Genomic DNA, 18,097 nt, shown 5'->3' on the forward strand with positions numbered 1-18,097 from the left:
TATCCTAGGCAGACAACACAGAAACCGATAGGAATATTGTAGCCTTAATTTTAACACCTACAGAGGTACAAAAAGATCTGTGAAATGGTTTGATTTGATTTATCGTAATTTCTGCCACAAAACTTTATGAGGTTATTTTTCTCCAAACAAAGGGTAAAAACAGTGTTCTTTGATGTTTAAGAAGTTACATGTGGACAATTACCAAATGTCTTAGTTTAGATAAAAACAGATTACAGTTTATAATAAAAGTCAATATCCTTTAACCCTTTAAAGGGCTATATACCGGATGTTTATCAATTTTTTAACCGCCTAAAAATTGCTATTTTTACTGCACAAAAAGCTGTAGTGATAAGTTTCTAGTGTTTTTTCGATTCTAAATGGGAGTACTACCCAATGAAAGCTCAATATTTTGCTGTTATTAAATTAATACACCTTGTTTCAAGGTATCATGTTTGAAGACTCATAAATTCTATTGTAGGGGCAGAAAACATTCAAAATCAGCAAATATATAACATACACATGCTGAATCTTATACATTTACTTCATTTCAGTCAGAAGTGATAATTAACAAAAGATTATATATACGACTTTAAAACTAGTATATAATATATACCGGCGTCTACACTGAGGGTACCATGCCAATAGATGGCAGGACAAGGCTTCTTCTCTACTCTGAGAGATGACAGAATTTCTTTATACTATAATTGTTTGTGATGTAATAATTTGTCTATGATTAATTTACAAGTTGTTTAGGATTCAATAGTGTGTTCGTGGGGGATTGGGAGTTCACTGACCCCTGTGCTAAGAGTGAATATAAGTATTTTAGTTTCTTTTTATTCTTTGCTTACTCCTGTTGAGTTTCTCATTCGTCTCTGTTTAGCTAAAATTTTAATTTCACCACTTCACTCTTTCCCCGGGTAAAGACTGATCAATTTCAAAATTGACATCTACCGTTTAACCGTTACACAAATGTAGGGGCTAAATGTGACATGTTAGCCCCTAACGACACCTATCACTTTAAGTTTTCCAAAATCCTAGAATGCAGCGAAAATGATAAGAAGTGATCGACAGCTAATTTATCATGCAGGGTTCATGCAATCTTCACGAAGAGGCTGTGATAAGATCACACAAAAGGAAAGCTCATAAACATGAGAAATAGAAATGCACTTTAGGTCCGTATCTTAGTGGATTAGAAAACCTGATGATTTGAAAGCATGCTTTTATACTTAAGGGTATCACCTTAGTTAATTTCAGACAAGAAACTAAGGAACACAAGAGAAATTCCTCACCCCAGGTTAGGATGCAAGTACATGGCTTTCGAAATAAGTGTTCACAGTTGGTGAAAAGAGGGAAAATATCTAAGGTCAGTTTTAGATGCAAAGCATTAATCTTTGGAAGAAAAAAAAGGGGCCAACTGTTTATTTTTTTCAGTTTTGATGAAGCATGACCTTTTTATACATTACCTGAAGCATTAAACACAATAACTTCAAAAATGAACACTATTTTTCAGCTGAGTCACAGTGCTTCATTTTTTAATTTTTTGCCCGAGTTACATCTCCTTGTAACAATGTAATAGTTCAATTACAGCATGATACGCTTTATGCATGCAGTGTCATATTTGCTAATTTTTTCATAAACTAATAATATTGAATTTAAATCACTTTCAAAAGCTTTTTACCCGTTTTTTACATCAGTATGTTCACCTGGGTGGCATCATCAATGTTTACGTAAACATAAATTTTATTTCCAAAATTTTAAATTTCTAGCAAAATTTTAAGTTTTTAACTTTACACTTGCATAAATATATTGAAGCACCCATCTCTATAGATGCACATCAAAAGCACACAAAAATAGATTAAAAAAACAAAAATGAACTATCTGGGAGAAAAAGAAAAGTCTTACGAGGGCTCCTGGTATAAAATATATACAAACTCTCAAAATTCAGAATTTCGCTCTACATTTTTTTAAAATCCTAATTTTGTGTTCTTAGAACTCATAAATTACAATTCGCGCAAAATGTTACCACAATTTTAATTATTTTATATACCGACCCTCAAAGAGTTAAAAACTGGATTAAGTTTCTAAAATCTAATTTTAAACAATTAAAATGCTATTGGGGAAAAAAAAAAAAAAAAACTTAAAACTATGACATTCAAATAAAATGTGGTGGACTGCCAGATCTGCATTACAGTTTGCACAATGAGGAATTTTTTTCACTTTTTAGCAGATATTTGTCAGTCAGTCGACAATGACCTATTCTCAACTGAGTTAAAATAACTTGCTCCCTTCTATTTATGGTAGACAGCCAGCATTCAGTTGTGGGTTTAACATTTCTCAGTTTGTTGACCATCCCAGTGCCTCTGCCATTTATTAAAAATTTTGCAGCTGATCATCACTCTAATATTTGTGAGTGGGATCGGGGAATTAAAACATTGTAGTAGCAGTTTTAGCTGTAATGTCCACTAGTTCATTCCCTTTTATGCCAGCTTGGCCAGGGATGCAGGAACAGAGAATCTGATATCCCCAACATTGTAGAGTCTGATTAAGCTTCAGATGTCTAGTAATAATGGGATGTGAATGATATGTAGGCTCTTTGAATGATGTTAGGGTACTCAAGAAATTTCTATACATAATGAAATTCCTGTAATGTTGTTTTGAGAGAAATGTTAAAGCCTGATCAACTGCAGTAAGTTCACAGCAAGTTGGATGTAATCGAAGCCTCACAATTGTTTTTTCTACCACAAAGGCTGCACCAATGTGATATTGAGATTTTAATCCATCTGTACAAAAAGGGATATAATTCCTATATTTATGTCTATGTTTCGCAAAGACCTGCCAGCAAATGACATCACTTGTGCTAGATTTATCCTAGTATTGAAAGGTATCAAGAAATTGAATTTTACAGTTCTCCCATGGTGGAATCTCAAAAGGATTCTGCAGCTGTGTATTTATACAAGATATACTACACTGTTCTAGCAAGCTGCCAACTCTTAAACCAAATGACAGGATACAAGATGGGTGCATCTGACATAAACAGGAGCACTAATCATTGAGTAAATGGAAACGGATTGGATTCTGGTAATGGTAATGATTATGGTGCACAACCTGGACAGGTTATTAGCACCAGACACATGATATTTAAAGAAAAACAAGTTGCAGTCACATCCACAAATAAATTCAAGGCAATTACAAGTTTAATAGAAAAACAGGCTTATAGGATAAAAAGAGGATTGGATTCTGGATCTGCGACATGATTTTAAGATAGTGTTTACGGCAAAAGATGCTCATGTCTTAAGCACAGAGTCATCTCTAGGCACCAGTGCAGATTCGAAGTGCTTCACTTTAATTTCACCAATAAATTTTAACGAATTTGATCTCTGGTAATTTCAGTTCCTTTTAACTTGAATAGGAAAGGAACAAACTGACTGGTTACACTGATGTTTTAAAATTCTATTTATACAAATGTCTCTTTTTACTGTAATTCCATCTATCTTCTCATTGTATTTTTCAATAATTAAATACTCATGTGCATATTTTTCCAAATCAAAATCTGCGACTAATAAATCATTTATTTCAGAATCAAAACTAGAAAGCCCTGCATATATCCTTTTTAAACTAGTAATTTCTACCTCATTAGAATTTTCCTGATTTAATAAATTACTCAAAGTATTTAAAAGTTTTAGTAAAATTGGCTCTAACAGATGAGTTTCTTTACTAACAATTCCATGTTTAAAGGTTTAATTTATTTACCTTCAAAATCCACTCGTTAAACTGGCACAAAATCGCCAAACCTGGTCAGCATTTTTGTCTGGCCCTTCTATAAGTGTAATTGATATTGTGAATGGGTCAATATTTGCAATTTTAACTGTAAATGCCTTCCAGTAAATTTGAAAAATGGAAGGTACTACAGATTTCTCAGTGGCTGGCTAAAGACTACATAAGACCTGGGACAGCACTAGTTTCCGAGTAGTAGTTTAGCTTAGCGAGCGTTTGGAATATCGAGATATCTCTGTAGAAGCTTTGTCGTTTTAGATGCGTTAGGCAATGCAACTGATTGGACTCTGATATCATGAAGAGCTGCATGAGTATTTTTGTGTTAATTTCCAAAACTGTAAAATGTCCCTTTGGGTAAAATAAATTTTTAAGCAATGGAGAAGCAATAAAGACAGCTGATGGCAGCATTTGCTGCCTTCAATGAGGAGATGAAAGCAGGTCAAGAAAAAGATGAAGAGGCAGTCAAATTAGTTCAAGAAAAGATTGAAACAAATGAAGAGGAAATAAATGAAAAAAGAAATTACTTCCATAACAGAAAACAAGTTTGAAACTATGGAAGGCAGTCTGCTGCTGAAAAACCAATCAGAGAGTCTCTTCTAACAGATTGTAGAGAAAATTCGATTACAATTTCTGTTATCACCAAAGAAGTTGACAGCTTAAAGAAATTCATAGCGACAGCAGGAAGCAATCCGAAGGTTTTAAATTTCTACCCATGGCTTCTCGGATCCTCGCACGCTGCCCACTTACAAGATGGGCCCTCCTAGCAAGGTTATAAGGCTCAGTTCTCTATAGTGGCAGATGCAAATGGATGGGATTTCCAGACTAATACCTGCCATGTCGCTGCTTCTTTGAGAGCAGACGCAGTGGATATTCTTCAACCTCTTCACGAAAACCAGAGGCTAAATTTCGAATTACAGCACGTTGGAGCTGTGCTTTGATAAGAAGTGTTAAAAAGACTATAGCAGACTTCAGTTACAATCTTGCCTACAAAAGCCTATTGAAACATGTAGGAGCTCACCATGGACGATGGCATACGGGATCCTGAGATATAGAAAGCACTGCGAATGTCACATGTCAAGGATTTAATAGAGCTTTAGTGTCCACCATAAAGTTTAAGGTAGCCCAGCAAGCAACTCATATAGACTGCCATCTAATCAGAGCTGCCAAAGTTCAGAGGGGCCAGTGGATTAAGTGAATGCTCATCTAGATGAATTAACCAATTAACTGGGCAGGTCAACACATTGAGATGGAAAAAAAAGAATGACTAGAAACTGACCCTAAAGTGCTGGAATGGCAATGGTGAAGGCCACGCATGAAGGAACTACAGAACACTATCAACACACAGAAAATCAGCAGAAAAATTCCAATTTAGAGACTGCATGCAAAATATTAGCCATCTTAATGTACTGCATCAACATTGAAGAACAGCTATTTCTTGGAGGCTGCCATTTGTGATTTATAGCAACTATCTATTTTCAAGAAAAACTTGCCTATGCTATGACTATTTACTTCCACTGTGAAGGGAATGCTTTTTGGAAGAATGAAGTAACAAAATGCGAAAATCTAGTCGGATATTTTCCTATCAAACAGAGTATAACAAGAGCTACAATGGATGAATTACCTTGACCCATTAAAATCCTGTTACAGGATAACAGTGTGCATGTCTTGGGAATGGAATGTTTTCAAACCAATACAATGTTATCACAAATGCAGTGGATGGGTTACCTTGATATGCTACAATGAATAAATTCTATTATATGAAGGCTCAGCATTTATTTAATACCTTATGCAGGATTCCTTAATATGACAATTACTTGTTTTTAAATTTTCAGTTTTTAGAGCCACACGAGAAAAAGCAGGTGCGATTTATTACAAAAATCATTTTTGTAATGTTCACAGTCATTTTTTTTTTACTTATAAAAAAGTTACACATTTAATTTCAGCTTACTTTTCAGCACAGATCTTTTCCAAATTTTTATAACATGCATGCTGTTCTAACCTCTGTTTGACAGCAATTTAACCAAAGTTCAAATTCACAGTTATTTTTACTATGATTTAAGTTGCAGCTTTCTTTAATATTTAAAATAAATGCATAGTAATACAGTACAAAAACCGCAATCCGGAATGATCTATAATCCGGACCTCAAAGCCACAAACTTATGCATGCGCGTAAAACCAGTAAAGCGTTTACCCATACGCGCTTCCGATGAAGAAAGTAACAGAGAATGTTATTGAAAACGAAAAAATTTCGATTGACAAGTTAGTCGGTATTCTTGACACAGCAATTGCAGGACTTGACAAGTGGAACTTAGTAATTGAACTAGAAATTATGTCTGTTTATAGAATTAAATGTTTATAGTATTAGCACAAAAACGAAGCAACTTTAACAACTTACATTGAAAGAAATGTTTACCAAAGTAAACAAATAAATACTAAGCTTCTTCTTCTTTTTTTTTTTGTACATTTTGATACTCTTTAGATCATAATTGCTCTTTATTTCATAAATTACGGTTTCATATTTTTAATTGTATAATTTTTGCATGCCATCTTACCAGATTTAAATTGATGATCTATAATCCGGAAAAACCCCTAATGCGGAATCGCAGAAGTCACGACGAGTCCGGATTACGGACTTTGTACTGTAATTTACATTTTAAAGATAATATTTAACAAATTCAGACAATTTTTTTATAGGATATCTCTGTAGCCAATGGTTATTAATAAAGGTAATTAACTTGATAATATATATTTCATACATTTTTAGTGAGCAAAACCTGGGATAAAAAAAAGATAACAGCCAAGTTCTTAAAATGTTTAAAAAACAAATTTTGTTACAATGAACGTTACTTTATAAGCTTTAGTAACAACCCGTCGTTGCCGTTTTGTTTTTTCCTCTTCTTCATGATCAGATTCTGGTTCATCCTGTCCATCTTTTTCATCCACTGAAATGTCAGAATCTGTGCCTTCACTATCTTCCTCTTCAGATGAATAATCTTTATCATCTTCCTCCTAAAATTCAAAAACACTAATTAAAAATTTTTCAAAAAGTAATTCATAAAAGCCAGTGCATAATACTAACATATAAAATAATAAGTGTTTTTCCAAAATAAACATCAATCTGTTTATATTATCAGTGAATATTATCGACAAGGAAAAATGAATAAAAGAACATGTTTGCAATTTCATTGGGTCTAATATTTCATATATTAAGCTACTACTTAACTTTTCTGATAAAGAGAGGAAGAGTATTATTTACCCCCCCCCCCCCGAAAAAAATATTTCTTGCTTTGAAAGCTTAGTTTCTGATAATTTGTTTGTTGATACTGTGTTCACACACTCTGCCATAAAGCACAGTGTGTTAAAAAATGCTTGGCATAACTTATGGCCAGCTATCATTATTTCATGGTGAGGACTTTAAAAAATGCAAGAAGTGGGTTCCATTGATCGAGGATTCTAGATAAGCATTTCTTTAAAGACAGCCAGCGTGTACACACGTTTCAAAATTTTCTCATTTCAGTATTATGCAGCTGTTGGAACTGTTTCAGTTTTCCCTTTCTTTTAGAACTCCTTTCAAGATAATAATATCAACAATGTGTTCATCCACATTTATTGGTAAAGAAGCTGCCCCTTTTTCAGCTGCTAAATTTAAGAGGTGACAGGTGCACCTCATAATCTGCAAATCTGAATTTTCCTTTCTTAAGATGGCTGCAACACCAGTCTTCAAGCCTACCATTACTGGTGCATTATCGGCACCAAGTGCTAAGCAATTATCCAGAGGGACTGCATTTTCTTTTAAAGTTTCAATAATTAGCTGTGCTATATTAAAGCCTGTCGAATGTCCTAAAGTGGGGACAGAAAGTAAACTGCACTCAATTTCTGAAGACTCTGGATTAAAAAAGAAACAACAATTGGATACAGTTTTGAATCGGTATTATTGCTTCCATCCGTAGAGAGGCAGAATGGAGCTGTTTTAATGCAATCAATAACTGAAGATTTATTTTTCAAACCCATTTCTTTAACAATTGCACCTGTTTTGGTCCTTGCACTTGAGTATTTCTTAGCGATTTCACTATCGGGAAATATTTTTCTACATAAAACTGCAGCGTGATCCGATGCATTTAGTGGCAGGTTGTGCTCCAGTAAAAAGGCAGAGAACAGAATTCTGCATTAATCACATTTTGGTCTTTTGTTTCTGAAGAAAAATATAATTTTTCGTTTTTTTCAAAACAACTCATGTTGTCCTTGTGTTTTTGTGTACGCACATGTTTGAGAACATTTGCCCTTCCACCATGCGAAATCGAAAAATCACGACACACGGTACACATCGCAAATTTATTACATTTCCTTGAGGAAATAATGGAAGGAAAGTCAATTGTGTACGATTTTTGAAATGTGCACGAGTATTTCACCTTTCTCGCAGACATAACAAACGATGATAATTTCTAAAACTATTTCCCGAAGGCACGTATACTCACACAACTCAGGACAAGATGAACGAAATAACGAAAGAACATCAAATAACGGCCTTGAGCTTGCTTTGTGCTCATTGGCTAATATATGCCAGATGACACGCAGTGGAGCTCGATGCCCATTGGAGAACTGAGGAACGATGTTTCTGAATACGTATGCTGTCACTCACAAAGCAGAAATTCTCATCTGATTAACAAGGTTTTGTTTTAGATACAATCTAGAGAAAATTCAGTTGCTTTCAGATGTCCAAAATCACTTTTTTTTTTTGGTTCATATAACAAAGTATTAAGCCAAGTTCTATAAAAATCGTGAGAAATATTAATAAGAAAGAATCGAGAGAAATATATTGTAAATCGGGTTGGCGGGAGAGCCCGCCTAAGTCGGGAGAGTTGGCAACTCTGCAACTCATATCATGAAATTTATTTGCACTTTCGGCTCACCGTACATTTAGAGTGCCCCTATGCTGCACAGACACTACTTGTCAGCGACGCTCAACCCTATACCTGTTGGACAGCTTATTCTCGGTTTTTAACAAGTAACAAAAAATATTCAAAGAAATGCAAATGTAAATAAAGGAGAAAAATTTTCTTTTCTGATGAATTGTCATTGCAAACCTTTTCACTAATTACCTACAACCTTAGCAGTCAAATGGCTAAACTTACTGAAAGCATTGTTTTACACTAAGTGAAACAAACTGACCATAGAAAGTTTTTCCTAAGCACAATTCATATAAACAAATCTCAAAATGAAGGCCAACAAATTAAAAAGATCAGTGACCATTGGCAGTTCACCTTGAGCCCAGTGCTTAGCAACGTCTGACTGCATAAGCAGGGTTGCCACTCAAACAGAATGAAATTTTCTGATTTTTCCAGATGTGTTTTAAGAAAATTCCAGTTTAGCCGTGTAATGCGCATTGACTGCGCTGAGGGTAAATTAATTATGGCATCACTTGAAATCACAAAAATTTGCTGATTACATATGACTTTGATAACAAAGGGGAAATATTTACTTTTGAATCTCCCAAAATATTACAAGTATTATATACAGGGTGTCCTGTAAATGTTGCGACAAACTTCTGGGGAAGGTGGGGCAGATCATTAGGATTAAGAATTGCATAGGAACCCATGCCCAGAAATGTCAGGGGTAAGTGGTAGCAGAGGTAGAACTTGGGAAAAGAAAAAAAGAGTTTGAAACATTTAATTGGACATGAATACAAATGGTGTACGGCAGCTTGAATGTTACAACAGATGCTCGAAGACTGCACAATCAGTTGCCAAACATGCCTGACACAACAGGAGTTTCTTTGTAACAGCTGCACAGACGAGTCTTACCACGAGATCCATTTCAGATACAATAGGATCGTGATAGACAACACTTTTGATGGCTTCCCACAAAAAGAAATGAAGGCTCGATAAATCGGGCAAGCTTAAGGGCCAGATAACTGGTCTACCATGGCCAATCCATCGATGCAGTAATGATCTGTTCAAGGCTTCGAACATCCAGTCCAAAATAAGTAGGTACTCCATCATGTTAGAATCGCATGTTGCGCCACACATTTGATGGAGTAGGTTTGTACAACTATCCATTCTCTTCGTATGGTACCTACCGGTCAAATAAGGCAATCCTCACTTTCCACTAGCACTCTCCTGTACAGCACCACCTGGTGGCATACAATGACATTTCTGGGCATGGGTTTCTGTGCAATTCTTAATTCTTATGATGTGCCCTTTCCCAGAAGTTTGTCGCAAGATTTATGGGAAACCTTGTATATAATAGGAACTGTTGTCCTCAGTAACTTTCAAATTAAGTTTTTGCCAAACTAAGTAAACTTGCTAACAATATTTAACATACTAAAACAACATTCCTTTAGCAATTAGTTGTATCACAAAGTTAGTCCAAATAAATTCCCTTTTTCATTACATGAAAAAAATACATAATGCCAGAATTGATTATTAGTGCATTTGAAGTATTTCCAGTAACAGACACTGAAATACATTTGTAATAAAACGTCAGCACAAAGATAATTAGTTAAAAGTATAACTTAAAAAGTTAAAATTTTACATGCTTATAAAAACATACATTTACACACACACACACACACAAAAAAAAAAAAAAAAAAAAAAAAAACCACTAAGTAATAAACAACATCAGAAAACAAATTCATTGATTTTCAATGCTATGCATAAACTTTTAAATATCGGATTTTTTTCGCCATTGTATGTCATGAATGACAGCTGTATTTTTAAAAAAGAATTACAAATAAATTCTGGAATGGAAGTTTGTTTACAAAATGGTAACGGGGAAGCAGTTACATCTATCATTTTAAATAATATAAAATTGCCAAACAATAACCTCTGTAATATTATGACACTAAATTCTGAAGGGTAAAAACAGGTTTTTTTTTACACAATCGATTTTTAAAACTCGCACCTATCTCACTGTTCAAAATTTTAATCATTTAGCAATTTACCAGTAATATGCAATGAAAGACACAGTGATTATTTATTGTCATAGTGATTCATGAACATAGTGAAATACGGTTACTGTCTTTTAAACGGATTCATTATTTTTCTTTTGACCAAATTTGGCCCATAATTAATTAAAACAAATCCCACATATCTAAACAGTGCATTACACCACCTAACTTACATGGTACACACCATATTTTACCTTTTTTAATACAAATATTTTGACATAACCCTCCTAAAGCAGTTTTTTTTTTTAAGAAACAAAATTATTGCATTTTGGACATTTCCATAACATATCACAGCTTTATGATTTCTAAAACATCTTTCACCTTCAAAATATCTAAAACATTCATTACAATATATTTCTTCACCTTCGTAATTACTATTTTTTAGAAAACATCTGTTGCATTTTAGAGGACATTTATGTATATCTTTTTTATTATAACTCACTTTACAATGATGACAATAATAATATTTTCCTAAAAACCCTGTAACAGAAGTAATAACATCAAAGTGATTTCTGTTTTTATAAATATACACCTACAGGTCTATTTTCACCACTATATATTATTTGATTAAAATTTTCTCTGCAAAATATAGTAATTTGAATATCTAAAAAAATCTTCAAACTGTTTAACATCATTTAAAGCAATATCATACATTTCATGTAGTTTGACTGCTGATGTTTTTTGTAATAATATTATTTTTTTAATATATGTAATATCATTTTTAGTTAATTTTTCATAATTCAATTCTTCACATAAATGATCAGGATTCTGAATACTTAAAGCTGTTACTATGGATCTAGCTAAACAAATATTATCATTATTTTTAATCTGACAGATACTGCTTTTGTTGGATATCTCTTCTTTCAATAGTTTTAAATAAGCACCTCCTGGTAATTCCACTACAGTAAATTTGAATAAACATTCTGTTATATCCAGTTCTTTGTATTTGATTCTATGATTCAAAACATCTAAATATGTTTCAAATGCATCCTGAGTGGACATCATAGGAGGATGAAAAGGTTCATTGAGTAAAGGACTTTGAACAATAACATCAACTTTACCTCTTACTCTTCCGATCGCTCTTCTAAATAAATCTTTTAAAATATCATAATATTATACATGCATTAAATTATTTAATGCTATGACACTATAATACTTCCTCCAAACACCATGTTTTTCTATATATTTATGATTATAATTTATTTTATAATCTGGTTTAAAAACGTTTTTTTAGATTATAATCTTGTAAGTTCTTTTTACTATCTCTAGGCTTGAATTGATTAGTACTTTTATTAAATTTTAAATTGTACGAATCTAATACATTTTTAAATTGTACTTCTTTTTTTAGGATGTTTCACGAATTCTTTTTGTAGTCTTTGGATAAAAAATTAATCAGGATAAAAAATTCCTCTTAAATCAATAGGATGGGACTCATCCTGTGATGTTTTTGGTTTAAAATTTTTTTTATGGATCTTTTACTTTTTTTATGATGTTTGATGAATTCTTTTTGTAGTCTTTCGATAAAAAATTCCTCTTAAATCAATAGGACAGGACTCATACTGTGATGTTTTTGGTTTAAAATCTTTTATTTTATGATCATACTTTAAATTAAAAGAGTAAAAAATTTTCTTAATTTTATTACATTTTTTAGGTTTCTCAATAAATTCTTTCTTTTTTTTATTTAAATAATTTGTTACATCAAAATTTAATAAATCAACTAAACCATACTTATAATCTCCTAATCAACTAAAACATACTTAGAATCTCTTGTTTTTCTTATATGTTTAGTCAATATTTTTATTAGTTCATCCTTATTAGCTCCTTTAGGTTGTCTGATATTAAGTTTTTCAAAATGGAACGAATTTTGTTGGCCTCTGCATCCCTTAGTTGCTCCATTTATATAAGAGAGTTTTTTAAAGCACTTTGACTTCAGGACATCTGATATGATAAAGACTTCTTAAATGTCTTTGAAAATGAGTTTTTGTATAACATTTTCCACATTTGCAAATTAACTTTTGATATTTATATTTTTTATCACAAGATTTGCAATAACTTTATAATTTATTAATTTTATGATAAACTTCGTAAGTAGGTTTCTTTTTTTTACAGTATGAACAATACTTCTCCATTATTTATTATTAAACCATTTTTTCAATACTAAATAAATGAAACCATTTGTTTTAAAAGCAAAAGAGAATTCACAAGAATTTACTGTAGAATTTTCAAAATCTCTTCATTTTTCAAAAATTGCATTACAAGAATTTAGTATGGAGTTTTCATGGGATAATATAAACAACTTTTACAACAATAATATATTTAGTCATTTTTTTCAATACTAAATAAATGAAACCATTTGTTTTAAAAGCAAAAGAGAATTCACAAGAATTTACTGTAGAATTTTCAAAATCTTTTCACTTTTCAAAAATTGCATTACAAGAATTTAGTATGGAGTTTTCATGGGATAATATAAACAACTTTTACAATAATAATATATTTAGTCATTGGAATGGAGATGAATGGATTAAAATTAAAATTCCTAGTGGATTTTATGTATTGGACAGATTGAACTTACGCATTCAGTATTTACTATTTAACGAGGAATTTAAGGGACCTGAAAACGAAAGAGAAAAGGAATTTTAAAAATATATATCTCCTATTCAAATCGGAAAAATAGAAGAAAATATCTTCAGTATTATTAAATTAGCTGAAAATTATAAAATTGATTTATCCGAAGGTAATTTACATAAAATTTTGGGATTTGAACCTAAAATATATGAAGAAAGATGGCAAGTAGGTTCACTTCATGGAGACATAATTACTTGAGTAAATTTCCTGTTAATAAATGGATTTGAATCAATTAGAAAAAGAATATGGGGGGGGGGAACCACAGACAGGAGTTAAAACAAAATACTGAAAAGTAAAATTAGATAAAGAAATTAGAAAAAGTAGAGATAAACAATTGAGAGAAAAATTAGTTCAAAAAGTATTGTATAAATTCCATAAACATGTTAATAGAAATAGAAAAATATGAGACATCAAATAAAGAAGTTGTAAAAAATATTCAAGATGTTTTGCAAATATATCCTTTCCACCTTTAGAGTCATCAAGAACTGAAATTGAATATGATTTAGAAAATTTATTTCAAGAAAAATCTATAACAGGTACACAAACTAAACTTATGGGAAATAATAGATTCTTTTATCGATACCAGTTTTGATAAAAATTAAAGACATGGGATTAAAATTACCTAGTGAATTTTTGAATGAAAATAAAGAAACATTAAAAGATGCAATAAAACAAGCAAAAAGTATAAAAAAAGAAAAATCTCAACAATTAGCAACATCTGGGTCTGTTATTAAGAGAACAAAAGATGCACACGCACACACACACACACACACACATACATACATACATACATACATATATATATGTATATATATAAAGTAATAGTGAACACATTTCCAGTCATTTGGATTCGTACATGAAAAAAATTGCATAATGTTCTTGATTGGCTAAACTCTAAAGAGAAAATGATGACAGGAAAAGGTTTAGATAATTTATCAGATTTAGCAGATAAAATACCTCCTATCGGCTCAATACCTAAAAAAATATTTAATCAAATAGTTTTATTGTTAATTATGTTATTAAAAATTTATACTATGAATGAAACAGATGTAAAACAATATTTTAATAAGTTTTTATCCTAGTAAATGAGTAATTATATGAAAAAGAAAGTACATTTGAGTGACAGACAGATTAACCCTTTGCATTCGAGCGGTGCTTCTCAGGCACCACTGCATATGTGCGAGCGGTGCCTGAGAGGCACCATTCGAATCAATGTGTTTATTTGTGTTTGACCTAAGGAATATCGCTTGAGACATCTACTTGGCCTTTTGTAGATCATATTACGAGGTGTCTTATCTCAAAGGAAGGATGTCTTATCTCAAATAAAGGTTGTCTTTGCAATGCTTATGCGATTAAATGTCTTATCTCAAAAATACTTGCAACAGCGGATAGGACTCTGTCTTCGCCATCAGTTCGAACTCAAACTTCTTGCCTATCGCAGTATTTCTTTAAAAGTTACTGAGCCCAATAAGTATGGAACACGACGAAGAAGTTACTTCTAGCAAAGATGAGTTTAATTTTTCGGCAATAACGAACGAAATTACATCACTACATAGACAGCTTGCCCATCAGAACGAAGACGGAAGTGATAAAGATAGTGATGACGTTAGAGGAGCAAGAAGACGAAAAATCCGAATAATCAATAGTGAATCTGGAAGTGATTGTACAGAAGAGACTGAACCTTCAAAATGGACAGTGTGCACAGAATCCGAAGAAATCCCCAGAAGAATACCGTTTGTATCCGGTGAAAGACAAGTAGGACCGCACATATTTGCACACATAAAAGAACCAATAGATTTTTTCAAATTATTTTTCACCGAGGAATTAGTTACTGACATAGTGCAGGAAACTAACAATAACGCTGCAAGGAAGGTGGAAGGGAAGACCTTATCATCTCGTTCTATAAAGCGATCATGGTACGATGTAACAGTTACCGAATTTTGGGCGTTTATTGGGGCAATCATAAATATGGGGACAATGCCACTGGCAAACATACAAGAATACTGGTCGAAAAATGATACTAGTTATATTCCGTTTTACTCAGACACGTTTACGAGAGACTGATTTTGTCAAATATTTTGGAGACTTCACCTTAAGACAATACCCTCAGAAAATACAAACCCTAGAACCCGTTTGCAGTTAGTATCTGGTTTCCTCGAATGTATAAATGAAAGGTTCTCGAATTATTTTGTAACCGGAGAGCAGAGTGTGGATGCGTCGACTGTCAAATTTAAAGGTCGCATATCATTCATTACGTACAATCCAACGAAACCTACAAAATGGGGTATTCGGGTTTATACGCTCACAGATTCAAATACCGGCTTCATTTGTGCTATTCTGCCGTATTATGGATCTCTAACAACAGAGACTTTGATAAGACCCGATCTACTGGTATCAACCAGAATACCGCTACATCAATACAAAATGATACAAGATAAAATTGCCGGTGTTCAGGGACACCACATGTTCACGGATCGTTATTATACGAGTGACATATTGGCGGAAGAATTATGCAAACAAAAGTGCCACTTAACTGGGACAATCATGACAAATAGAAAGCACCTGCCATGTGAAATACGAAAGCCAAAATTTGAGAATTGAACCACATGTGCATATCGTAAAGGTAATATTTTGGTTCTTGCATGGAAGGGCAAGAGGATTGTGACGGCTTGGACTACTTGGAATAATGCAGGAATAACTCCTGTAAGAAGAACTCTACGAGGCAATATTGAAGTCGTTATAAAAAAGCCCAATGTTATTGTAAATTACATCAAATTTAGGAAATCTGCTCCGTCAATTCATACATTCTTTATAAATCAGTAAAGAAGCAGAGAAACGAACGGCCGCTTAGTCACCTACAATATTTGAAAACTTTAGTGGATCAACTGAGAGGAGACTTTCGACAAAAACAACCCAGCACAGCTTCTACTTCACATAGCATTTCTGAAGCGATCCGACTAAATGGAAAGCTGCATATTATTTTGATGGGGCAAAAAACAAATTGCAAGGTTTGCTCTCAAAGAAGACAAACTGTATACTACTGTGACACATGCCCCGACAAGCCAAGGATGCATATTGGAGATTGTTTTGTAAAATATCATACGAAGCAAAATTTTAGAATGTAATGTTTAATACATATATTTCATTAAGTTAAAAAAATGTGTATAATGTTAAAATATACGAGTTTAAAGTGTTTTATTGTGACTAAAATTATTTTAAGTTAACAATAAGGAATTCATGATATAAGCGGGAGTGGCTGATTACTCTCGAGTTGCTGGTTCACCCGACAGAAAAGCGGAAAAGCGCCTCGAGCGCAAAGGGTTAATAAATTGAAATCTGCAGGAGATGAAGTAACTTTACAGATTGATCAAACTAAAACTCCTAATTATGATTTATATTTAACAAAAGCACAAATCAACCAACTTTATAATAGTAAAAGAATTACATTAAGTAAAAACACAACTTAAATCAAATAAAAAAGGCCGTTCATTATTATTCGATATTTTAAAACAAATTAAACGACCGATCTTAAATGAACTTATGAACTACACTCTTACAACCACACACACAAACAAAAAAAAAAAAAAAAAAAAAAAAAAAAAAAAAAAAAAAAAACTACGCACCAAGAAGGAGTTATTGGAATGGGACGAAACTCGGTAGAGGTGATGTACATGTACAGAAAAACAAATGATTACAGTTTGAGAAAAATTGGATGATTTATTGAAGCGATCGAGATTCATAAAGTGAAAAAGTCAGTAACGCATTTGTCCACTTCTGACCCTTATGCAAGCAGTTATTCGTATTGACATCAATTGATAGAGGTTGCAGATACTCTCCTGTAGAATATTGTGCCAAATTCTATCGAACTGGCGTGTTAGATCGTCAACATCCCGAGCTGGTTGGAGGGCCCTGTCCACAATGCTCCAAACGTGCTCAATAGGAGAGAGATCTGACGACCTTGCTGGCCAAGGTAATGTTTCACAAGCAGTAGAAACATGTGCATTGTGGGGGCGGGCATTGTCTTGCTGAAATGTAAGCTCAGAGTGGCGCGACATGAAGGGCAACACAACGGGCCTTAGATATTCAGTATATAGATTATATTAGATATTCAAAATATAGTAATTTGAACATATGGCCAAGGTAACGTTCGGCAAGCAGTAGAAATGTGCAGTGTGGGGGCAGGCATTATCTTGCTCGGGGTGGCGTGACATGAAGGGCAACACAACGGGCCTTAGTTATTCAGTATATAGATTTAATTAGATTAGTATATAGATTATATTAGATATTCAAAATATAGTAATTTGAATATCTGGCCAAGGTAATGTTCGGCAAGCAGTAGAAATGTGTAGTGTGGGGGGCAGGCATTATCTTGCTGAAATGTAAGCCCAGGGTGGTGTGACATGGAGGGCAACACAATAGGCCTTAGAACTTCGTTGACATACCGCTGTGCTGTAAGGTTGCGACAGATGACAACCAATGGGGGTCCTACTATGAAATGAAATGGCACCCCAGACCACCACTCCTGGCTGTCAGCCTGTCTGCCAGAAGACAGTCAGGTTGGTATCACACCGCTGTCCGGGGCGTCTCCTGACTCGCCTTCGCTGGTTATTGGGGGCTCAGTTCAAAGCAGGACTCATCGCTGAAGACTATTCTACTCCACTCAATGACATTCCAGTGCAAATGGGCCCGACACCACTGCAAACGGCTTGACGTTGTACAGAGCTCAATGGTAGTTGGCGCAAGGGGTGCCGT

The 18,097-nt window shown here is 33.4% G+C and overlaps 1 protein-coding gene across 1 annotated transcript in view; it reads right to left on the reverse strand.

The window, feature by feature from the left end:
* Nucleotides 1–18,097, reverse strand: part of LOC118204633 (vacuolar protein sorting-associated protein 72 homolog) — a 90,015-nt gene that overhangs the window by 42,302 nt on the left and 29,616 nt on the right. Inside the window, exon 3 of the mRNA XM_085808067.1 lies at nucleotides 6,622–6,783. Coding sequence (XP_085664193.1) covers nucleotides 6,622–6,783 — 162 coding nt within the window. The remainder of the gene's footprint in view (nucleotides 1–6,621; nucleotides 6,784–18,097) is intronic.

This window comes from Stegodyphus dumicola, chromosome X1 (genome assembly GCF_044657685.1).
Source record: "Stegodyphus dumicola isolate Sdum_Otavi_A_Nest chromosome X1, ASM4465768v1".
NCBI classification, from domain to species: domain Eukaryota; kingdom Metazoa; phylum Arthropoda; class Arachnida; order Araneae; family Eresidae; genus Stegodyphus; species Stegodyphus dumicola.